Raw genomic sequence first — 11,361 nt, forward strand, 5'->3', positions numbered from 1 at the left:
AACAAAAAAACATGATCCAACTGTAGAAGAACAAAAGTTTACACTGACACAAATAATTTATTCTCAGTTTATATATTTTTACTTACAAACTTGATTTTTGATTGCAGAGTGAGAAATTTGCTCTCAAAACAATTTTTTTTGCTTGCATAATAAAGACAAAAATACCTTCCTACCTCTCACTGATGATTGCTGCAGCACACTCAGCTACTCCATCTGCTTCATGACCTTTACCACCCCCCAACCTCCCCCAGGATGCTCAGATCTCAGGATCACTTGTATTTTATTCATAATGAGGTGATCCTCCAAACATGCTGCTTTATGTTCAGTTTCACTTTTCTCTCGTCGCTCTTTTCAATGAATATTTCCTTTACATAGCTGCCCCTGTTAATCCAACCTCACCCACAGTGACTCATCACACACATCTCAGGGTACACCTTTATCTACATTTCTACACATCAGCATCTCTGAGGTGGCCAATCGGCTTGTTGCTCCTCACTGAGTTAAACACTCTACAAAATCACGACTGTTTGCTGTCCTGGCTCCTAAATGGTAGAATGAGCTCCCCACCGACATCAGGACAGCAGAAACTCTGAACATCTTCCGCCGCAAATTAAAAACACACCTCTTCCGACTTTACCTTGAACAGTAGAACTTTAGTAGCGCTTAAAATGACACTTTCTGATAGAACTTTGTAGTTTGGCTTTCTTGAAGAAATTGTATTTTCTTGATTCTTGTTGTTCTGGGTTTTCTACCCTCATGGTTGAAATGCACTTCTTGTAAGTCGCTTTGGATAAAAGAGTCAGCTAAATGTAATGTGGTGGCCGGACTGGCAACAAAAAGCCTGGCAGAGATGCAGCATCCAGAGAACCGTCACATCGGGTATAAATCTATCTACAGACTGACCTCTCATAAAGAGCATTAGATTATCTCATAATCATCACGGGGCATGCAAATGAAGTCATCAGATGAGGAGTGTGGCTGACAGGAAGTGAAATATACAAACATCACAGTTTCTCAGGAAACACTTTATTGTGATGACAGCAGTGTTGAAGCCTCTGGGATTTTAATATTCATCTGTGGAGATAAAAACTCTCCAAATGTTCAGCTGCCCTTAATCCTCTTCATGAGCGTGCTGGGTGGTGCGTTGGTGAATATTGTCCCCACAAAGACATGTGTTCCCCACAGAGAGTGTCGGATCACCCGGCAGCAGCCCAGGTCCTCAATCTGGAAGCCCAGGTGACGGTACCTGTCGTCGGTCTCGAACAGGGTGTTGTTGGTGTACGAGCCGAAGAACTGGGGACAGACACAGAGTCATCATTAGTAATCTGATTACATCCAGTAATCTGATGGCATCTAATTTACAAACAGAGTAACCTGATTACATCCAATTGCTGACAAACAAAGTCATCTTATTATATCCACCTGATCCAGTTTTCTGATTACATCTAACTGAGGATGGTGATGGTGGACTGTGATGTCCAGGTGGACTTTGATGTCCAGGTGGTCCCTTGATGTCCAGGTGGACTGTGATGGTGGACTGTGATATCCAGGTGGACTTTGATAGTGGACTGTGATGTCCAGGTGGACTGTGATGTCCAGGTGGACTGTGATGGTGGACTGTGATGTCCAGGTGGACTTTGATGGTGGACTGCGATGTCCAGGTGGACTGTGATATCCAGGTGGACTTTGATGTCCAGGTGGACTGTGATGTCTAGGTGGACTGTAATGTCTAGGTGGACTGTGATGTTCAGGTGGACTGTGATGGTGTACTGCGATGTCCAGGTGGACTGTGATGTCCAGGTGGACTTTGATGGTGGACTGTGATGTCCAGGTGGACTGTGATGTCCAGGTGGACTGTGATGGTGGACTGTGATGTCCAGGTGGACTTTGATGGTGGACTGCGATGTCCAGGTGGACTGTGATATCCAGGTGGACTTTGATGTCCAGGTGGACTGTGATGTCTAGGTGGACTGTAATGTCTAGGTGGACTGTGATGTTCAGGTGGACTGTGATGGTGGACTGCGATGTCCAGGTGGACTGTGATGTTCAGGTGGACTGTGATGGTGTACTGCGATGTCCAGGTGGACTGTGATGTCCAGGTGGACTTTGATGGTGGACTGTGATGCTATCAGGGAGAGAATCGGGCAGACCCTTCCTGTTACTGTCACTGATGTGATGTTAAGCACGGCAGCCCTGAAAGCAACTGTAGGACCAGATGTAAACTTGGAACATTTCTCTCCTGTTGAGCTCTCTGAGTTAACTGCAATTATTTCTTCATCTGGATCATCTATCTGTCTCTTGGATCCAATCCCAACTAAATTTTTTAAGGAAGTCTTCCCTTTAATTAATACTTCCATGTTAGATCAGATCAACCTATCTATTGTAACCGGCTATGTACCGCAGGCTTTTAAAGTGGCTGTAATTAAACCTTTACTTAAAAAGTTGACTCTTGATCAGCTGTTTTAGGAAACTACAGACCAATTTCCAACCTGACATTTATTTCTAAAATCCTTGAAAAAGTTGTTGCAAATCAACTTTTTGATCATTTACAAAGGAATGATTTGTTTGAAGATTTTCAGTCAGGCTTTAGAGATTAGAAGACGTTACAAGGATTAAAGGAACTGCATTAGACTGGTTCAAATCCTACTTATCAGATAGATTCCAGTTTGTCCATGTCAACAATGAGTCTTCCAGACAAACAAGAGTTAGTTATGGAGTTCCACAAGGCTCAGTGTTAGGCCCAATACTTTTTACTTTGTACATGCTTCCATTAGGAGATGTCATCAGGAAGCACTGCATAAACTTCCATTGTTATGCAGATGACACTCAGCTATATCTTTCTATAAAACCAGATGAAACTAATCAGTTAGTAAAACTTGAACAATGTCTGAAAGACCCTTCAGCGCATAGTGAAGGCAGCTGGTAGGTTCATTGGTTCTGCACTCCCCTCCTTCCTGGAAATCTACAACAACCGCCTTACCCGCAAAGCAGTCAGCATCGTGTGAGACTCAACCCGTCCCTCACACAGCTGGTTGTTGTTTGTTTTATTGTTTTTTGTGGTTACATATTTATACTTTTCTTGTTTCGTCCTTTTATTTTGCACACCGTGGGACTGTGAGAAACTATTTTTTGATATATCTATCTGTATGTCATATGGTGGATTGACATTAAAGTTGTTGAAGAAAGACATAAAGGCCTGAATGACCAAACATTTCCTGCTTCTAAATTCAGACAAAACGGAAGTTATTGTACTTGGTCCTAAAAACCTCAGAAACTTTTTCTCTGATCACTTAGTTACTCTTGATGATGTTTTCTTAGCCTCCAGCTGAGGAACCTTGGCCTCCAGCACTACTGTGAGGAACCTTGGCCTCCAGCACCACTGTGAGGAACCTTGGAGTCATCTTTGATGAGGATTTGTCCTTTAGACACCATATAGAGCAAATCTCCAGAACTGCCTTCTTTCATCTCCGTAATATTAATAAAATCAGGAAAATCCTTCCTCAGCGTGACGCAGAAAAACTCATTCATGCGTTTGTTACTTCTAGACTAGATTATTGTAATTCCTTGTTGTTAGGATGTCAAAATTACTCATTAAAAACCTTGCAGCTGATCCAAAATGCTCCAGCAAGAGTCCTGACAGGATTTAGCAAGAGAGATCATATTTCTCCAGTTTTAGCTTCTCTTCACTGGCTTCCTGTGAAATCAAGAATAGAATTTGAAATTCTCTTGATGACTTACAAAGCTCTACATGACCAGGCTCCATCATATCTTAGAGATCTTATAGAACCATATAATCCTAGCAGAGCACTTCTCTCTCAGTACACTGGTCTACTTGTGGTTCCTAGAGTTTACAGAAGTAGAATGGGAGGCGGAGCTTCAGTTTTCAGGCTCCTCCCCTGTGGAACCAGCTCCCAGTTTGTGTTGGAGGGGCAGAAACCCTCTCTAGCTTTAAGATTAGACTCAAAACGTTCCTTTTTGATAAAGCTTATAGTTAGGGCTGGCTCAGGTAGACCTGAACCAACCCTTAGTTATGCTGTTATAGGCCGAGGCTGCTGGGGGACCTCGTTACATGCTGAGCTTCTTTCCTCTTACTTTTTAACTCTCTATAGACTCATATCTAATCATCACATCTCATTAACTTCATGCTTTTTCTCTCCCATAGTTTCTTATTATTATCTGTTGTCTCCAGTCAGTTCCTTCGCTCGTGTAGTTTCTGTTCTTTCTTTTGCAGATGTCCCGTCATGGAGCTGCATGTCTCTGCTCTGTGATTGTCGTCTCCACCAACAGTTCTTCTCTTCTATTTCTATGCCGTCCTTTTCTCTCTCTGCTCTCCTCTCACCCCAACCGGTCGAGGCAGATGTTCTCCACCTCTGATCCTGGTTCTGTCGGAGGTTTCTTCCTGTTAAGAGGGAGTTTTTCTTCCCTCTATTGGAGGTTTTTCTCCCTTAAAGAGGAGCTTTTTCCCCTCCTAGCTTATGTGGGAATTGTTGAATTGTTGGGTTTCTCTGTATAATGTTGTAACATCTTGCTGTAAAGACTTTAATGTTTTAAGTGCCATGAAATAACCCGTGTTGTGATTTGGCGCTATATAAATAAAATTGAATTGAATTGGATTGAATTGAATTGAATTGAATTGAATTGAATTGAATTGAATTGAATTGAATTGAATTGAATTGAATTGAATTGAATTGAATTGAATTGAATTGAATTGAATTGATGTCCAGGTGGACTGTGATGTGGACTGGAATGTCCAGGTGGACTGTGATTTTCGGGTGGACTGTGATGTCCGGGTGGACTGACCCTGAATGAGGTTCTGAGGAGCTGAGTGAGATCTTACCGCCAGCCCAGATGAGGGTTCAATGAAGTCGGCCCAGAATCCTTCTTTCTGCAGAGCGCAGCAGATCTCCTTGGCTCCATCTACAAACTGAACATCACAGGAGGAAGTACACATTCATGTTCTGTTCTTTTAGAGAAGGAAGCAGGACTCAGTTGGTTGTAATCTGCCACCTCACCACTAGTTGCTAAATCCTTCACACTGCTGCATTCAACAAAGTGGAGCAGGTGTGTGTGTGTGTGTGTGTGTGTGTGTGTGTGTGTGTGTGTGTTCATTTCTGCTCCACCTCACCTTGTCCAGCATCTGGTCCCGCTCCTGCTCCACTTCAGCAGACCACGACGTCATGTCCCGCTGGGTCCTCTGGGTCACCGTGACAACCATCATCCCAGAGGAGGGAGCTTCAGGGAACATGGACTGGAAGTCTGGTCACCAGGAAACACGTCACACAGAGGGAAGGGTCAAACATAGACAGGTGACCCACAGAGACAGGTGCGCTACAGACAGGTGACCCGCAGAGACAGGTGAGCTACAGACAGGTGACCCCGCAGAGACAGGTGAGCTACAGACAAGTGACCCGCAGAGACAGGTGACCCAGAGAGACAGGTGACCCGCAGAGACAGGTGACCCAGAGAGACAGGTGACCTACAGAATCAGCTTTATTTCTCTTTAATAATGGAAATCGCGATCTTGTAATCACAATAATTAACTTCAAATCAAGCAAACTCTTGCAATTTTTTAAAATTCCCCACGACGTCAGAATCTGAGCTGAAAGTATGACATCATAAAGTAAATCTTATCAAACAAAACTGTCCTTATTAATACAAATAACTTAGCTTTTAGGAGGTTTTAGTAACTTTTATTCTCCATGGTTCTCCAAGTTCAATAAATAAATAAAAAAAAGATTAGAACTAAAATATTTCTGATGTGCAGCACGATTATTATCACAGGAAATGATTATAGATTTATTCCTCTATCAGTTGCTGCTTACATTTTTTTTTTTTAAATTAACGCAACAAAACTCACTTAAAGATGCTGTAAAGCAAATTCCAATATTTGCTTCTCGGTACATTATAAACGTGTGAAATGAGTTGCTGAAAGCATGTGCAAAGCTTTTAAACTTTGTCGCACTGAAATGTGGAGTTAGACCGTTGAACAGTTTCTCCTTCATCTTCAGCTCAGGTTTTTTTAGGCGGGGCTAAAACCTAACCTATCTATGTCACAACAACCTATCTACGTCACAACAACCTATCTATGTCACATCAACCTATCTATGTCACAACAACCTATCTACGTCAGATCACAGACGGTTTATATAACGTTCTACATGGCTCCTCCTCTCACACGGTGAAACGCTATAAAAGCCTGGAGCTCATTTGCATAAGAGGTCAACCCACTGGACTAGTCAGATTGTTATTGTACATCAGCTGCTACAAGACGTCTCCCTCCACCTGCAAGTGCATCTTTCCTGGAAGCAAGAACCTCCAAAGCAGCGCTGCATCGCTATTTAAATTTCCTACTGATGAAGGAAAAAGAGGTGGATTGATTTCATGAAGAGCTAAAGGAGACTTTAGGATAAAGATCAACAGGCCTCTTCAGTGATCATTTCATGGTGGATAGTTTCAACTTGGACTGGAGACGGAGTTCACAGACGCACCGGTTCTCCTACAGCGCGGAGCGGATCAGAGTTTCACCCTCACGGCCGTTCATCTTCCGCTCACACTGGCACTGTCCACAGTGTAATGCATTGACCTGTGATGTAATGAATTGGCCTGTGATGTAATGAATTGAACTGTCATTACATCACAGTGTAATGAAGTTGACCTGTGATGTAATGAATTGACCTGTGATGTAATGAATTGACCTGTGATGTAATGAATTGACCTGTGATGTAATGAATTGATGTGATGTAATGCAGCGTTGTTCATGTTGCAGTCCTTACAGAACTAAATTAACTCCTCCTCTCTTATTATCTCCACTATTGTAATGCAAGTCGTTAGAAGTAGTTGGAGACTAACTGTCTGCTGTCTCTGATGTCCAGTTTGACTCCTGTGTTACAGCTCAGGGGGGACAAGCTGGATTTGATTGCATCTATATGTTTCACTCATTGAACAAATAAATTCTGATTCTATTCTGTTTTCCCAAAGCAGGCTGCTCCGTCCACCAGAGAGACAGAGGACCAGTGGGACATCATGTATAAAGTCACCGAGAGGTTGGATGTCAGACGGACTGCTTAGTGTGGAAAAGAACTGCAGCCACAGGACTGTCATACAGAACACTGAACACAGTGAGGGGGCGGAGCTTCAACTCCTTCAGGACACGCCCCCCCAGTCTCAGAGCAGAGAAGACTGATGATTTTCTCACTATTTCAAAGCCTAATTTAACAAACTTGTCAGTGTTTTTTTTTCATTCAAATTTGGATGGGTAGTTAAACAACCCATACTTCTGTGGTGTGATGAACTTAAAACTAATTTTCATTTCTACTTTACAGCGTCTTTAAAACTCTGCGAATTACATCGCAATTTTTGAGAAAAGCAACATTTTGATCAGAACAATCACATAAATCCTGGAGGGGGTGATGGTTACCTTTTTTCAAGAGCTCAGGGCATGACTGGATGGCACACTCCACAATGGAGGCATCAAAGTACTGATCAGCTGCACCCCCCATCCTGACAGGAGGTGGAGTCATCTTTACCCTGAGACACAGGCACACACAGCCCCATTGTTAGTGAGAGTAAAGAGCAGATGAGGTCAAATGAGGTCAGGTGAGGACAGGTGAGGGCCTGCTAACACATGATGGTGTGCAGCTGCACAGGTCTGGTGGAGTCCTGTATGATCATGAACTGAACCTCTAATGGTCCCGACTGGAGGATCTGTGAACAGACTTACGAAGACCTCTCCGATGCACTGGGCCAGGACAAACTCGTGTCTCTCGCTGCTGGACGGAGTGGAGAGTAGGTCGGGCATCGTCCTGTGTGCTGGGCTCCTCCTCTGCTCCGCCAGGCCCTCCAGGTGGCAGTCAAACCCCACGTTACTGGGCAGCTGGAAGCGCTGGTCCTGGGGCCCGAAAGGCCCCATGCTCTCATCGGGCCACACTGTCCGCAGTCCTGCAGCACAGGGGCATGATGGGAAAGGAGCAGTGAAGATGTCCGTCGCACTTAAAATAGATTTTTTACATTACATTTCATTTAGCTGACGCTTTTGTCCAAAGCAACTTACAATAAGTGCATTTCAACCATGAGGGTACAAAACCCAGAACAACAAGAATCAAGAAAATACAATTTCTTCAAGAAAGCCAAACTACAAAGTGCTAAAAGTAAGTGCCATATTAAGCGCTACTAAAGTGCTCCTATTCAAGGTAAAGGTAACATTTTCTAACAGACTTCACCAGAATCAGAGGAAGAGACACAGTGATGTCACCCTCATCTATTAAAACACATCTCCATCCTGATCTCTCTGCAGACTGACTGCCTCAGCTCCACGGATGTACAACCAACCAGAACCATCAGTGAGGTCATCATCCATCAGTGATGTCATCGTTGGTTTTGTGAACGTTATGAATCCTCCAGTTCAGATTCTGTCCGTCACCATCTTGCTAATTCGGAGCGGTTTGGAGCAGGAAGTGACCATATTTGGACGAGCTGGGGGAGGAGCCAGCGGTGGATCTGATCGGAAACCTGACGATACTACGTCCCGCCCACCGATAGCTGTAACCTGACTGCACCACAGGCCTGTCAATCAAACAGACACGCCCCCAAAAACAGGTCTTCTTGAATCTTCTTTTCTAATGAATGAGGGATTATTTTCAGATGGACCTCCAGAAAACTAATAAGAAGGAGTGACTTTAGCTAACAACACCGAGATAACTGATGGACACATTTTATTCACTTTGGATTTGATGAGAGAAGTTGAATGGGAGTCTATGGAGCCGGAGGCTTTTTGGAGCCGACCTCTAGTGGAACTCGGTGGTATTGCAGCTGAAGACACTTCTGGATCAGAACCATTTTACAGACGTGAAGCTACGAACACTTTTATATCCAGTCTGTAGTTTTATATCCAGTCTGTAGTTTTATATCCAGTCTGTAGTTTTATATCCAGTCTGTAGTTTTATATCCAGTCTGTTGTTTTATATCCAGTCTGTAGTTTTATATCCAGTCTGTAGTTTTTATATCCAGTCTGTTGTTTTATATCCAGTCTGTAGTTTTATACCCAGTCTGTGTTGTCTTCTCACTCTATATTTCAGAAGCAGGTCCAGTTCATCAGCGTCACAGTGATGTGCTGTTATTCTGGGAGACTCTACATACATGACGTACCCATGTCAGAGGGGGGTGACGGCCAGCTGGGGCCCTTCGGACCCAGCAGAGAAGGTTCTGCCTCCGGACAAACGCTGCATCAGCACCTGGAGACCTGGGAGGTAAACAAGCAGCCGGGTCCTGCTGCACAGCACCTGAACACAACAACACAACATCACAACAACAATACAACCACACAATACAAAAACACAACAACACAACCACACAACATCACAACCACGAGTTATCTCTACAGTTAAATCCTGGACAGCTGCTCGAGTGGAGTCCCAGAAGAAGTAGAAACACAGCAGGTGAACTTTCACCTGTGCAGAGACGTGACTCCAACAAGCAGCTGATCACATGATGAAGAACAGAAACATCAGACAAACAGGAGATGGATGGTCCCCTCAGAGAGGACAGACTCCGGTCCACTGGGGGACACAGTCTCCTCCCTCATCCACCTCCAACTATCCAGGCAGAACCAGACTTTGGTCTCCTGATGACCTGCAGGACTGTTCAGAGGCAGTCAGCTCACACATCAGTATTACTGCTGACATCAGCATAAAACTCTTTGTTTACACCACCACAACAACAACAACAACCAGTGTTCTGCTGAGCTGACAAAACTACGCACTACCAACGAAGAAGAGAGGACACCGCTGGACGTCTCTTTACTACCATCAGAGAGACGGGTCGACACACAGACGTCCACAGCTCTGCTCCAATCAGCACGCAGCTCTCTGCCTGGTCACTGTTAGCCGCGTAGCGACGAGGCAGTGAAACACTGTGGAGCTGCAGACGTGACTCTACACGCTACAATATCTACATCAACACAATCAATATTCTCCATCATATCAGAAATGATATAATAATATAATTATATTACATATTCTACTGACTGCTCACTGTACACCTGCTGTGTGTTCATCTATTGGTTTATATATATATTTATGTACATTTGATGTATTCTTACATATTCTGTACATGTTTCTCTGCAGGTGTGTTCAGTACATTCTGATATGTCTTAGATGTACATCAGTGAGACCACCTGCTGCTCTCCTGGATAATCTCATACTGACATCCCCCCCCCCCCCCCCCCCCCCCCCCCACACACACACACACAATTAGACTTACACTGGCCATCCTGCTGCACCTGTTTACCTGCAGCGTCCAGACAGGTTTCTGAAAGAGAAGAGATGATGAAGAGAAGGAGATTTTCACAGAGAGAGACGGGGAGAGAGAAGGAGAGAGGAGGAGAGGAGAGAGGAGGAGAGACGAGGAGACGAGGAAAAGAGGAGGAGAGAGGAGGAGAGACGAGGAGAGACGAGGAGAGAGGAGAAGAGGACGAGGAGAGAGGAGGAGAGACGAGGAGAGGAGGAGGAGGAGGAGGAGGAGGAGGAGAGACGAGGAGAGGAGGAGGAGAGAGGAGGAGGAGAGAAGAGAGCAGGTGCAGTGAACTTCATACTGAGAGGAGGAAGTCTGTTGTACTCTGCAGTCTGTCTTTATATAACTTATCCGGTGGGCACAAATTAATGAAACCGATGGAAGGAATTAGTTCTTGCGTAACTTCAGGTTACCAACACAAACATGCCGATCATGGTCACGTGCTGTGGTGAGTCAGTTGGAGCCTGACGGTGTCATATCTACACCTCCTGTTTCACTGTGTTGTAATAATCCATAATGTTACGGACCGTGGTCTCAGCAGTCTCCGGTGAACTACCGGACATGGTGTGAGCAGAACCGGGAGGTGTCGGTGATCACCGACCTACCTGTTACCGGCCTCAAACAGCGTCCATGAGCGGCGGCAGACCGCAGTGCGGACGTGTTGCTCCTCCTTCCGGACCGACTTTAATCCTCCGACAGGTTTTTATTCGGACCGAACTCACGGAAAAGTTCTGCAAGCACAACAGTAGCTGCTGGAAGCAGGCTCACCTTCAACATGCACATGCGCTGTTGGGATGGAGGCTCGCCTGCCAGCAAACAAACAACTACAGTGCGCATGAGCGCCACCTGCTGGACTGGAGGATAACAAATGTTCACACCTTTATTAAATAAACAGGATCTGGTAAATACAAAAATACAGAAATACAAAACCACTCAGCTGGTACAGAATAAACAGAATAAAACATAGACAGCTGTTTTAGTTTAATACATATCTGAAGCAAGAAAAAATAAATATATAAACTGCATTTTACAGGAAGACAAAATTCTTTTAAATCATTTTCATGTCAAACTGAA

At 44.3% G+C, this 11,361-nt stretch overlaps 1 protein-coding gene across 1 annotated transcript; it reads right to left on the minus strand.

The window, feature by feature from the left end:
• Window positions 1–1,006: 1,006 nt before the first annotated feature.
• LOC138201590 (methylmalonic aciduria and homocystinuria type D homolog, mitochondrial-like) lies at window positions 1,007–11,082 on the minus strand. The gene is given in 9 exon segments (XM_069155207.1): window positions 1,007–1,293; window positions 4,838–4,924; window positions 5,126–5,256; window positions 7,418–7,500; window positions 7,713–7,938; window positions 9,145–9,157; window positions 9,159–9,278; window positions 10,258–10,305; window positions 10,893–11,082. Coding segments are annotated over 8 exon segments (861 nt in total). The 5' UTR covers window positions 10,267–10,305; window positions 10,893–11,082; the 3' UTR covers window positions 1,007–1,101.
• Between the last annotated feature and the right edge of the window lie 279 nt (window positions 11,083–11,361).

This window comes from Embiotoca jacksoni, unplaced genomic scaffold, assembly GCF_022577435.1.
Source record: "Embiotoca jacksoni isolate LCO1_2020_lvr unplaced genomic scaffold, fEmbJac1.0.p SCAF_2, whole genome shotgun sequence".
NCBI lineage: Eukaryota > Metazoa > Chordata > Actinopteri > Embiotocidae > Embiotoca > Embiotoca jacksoni.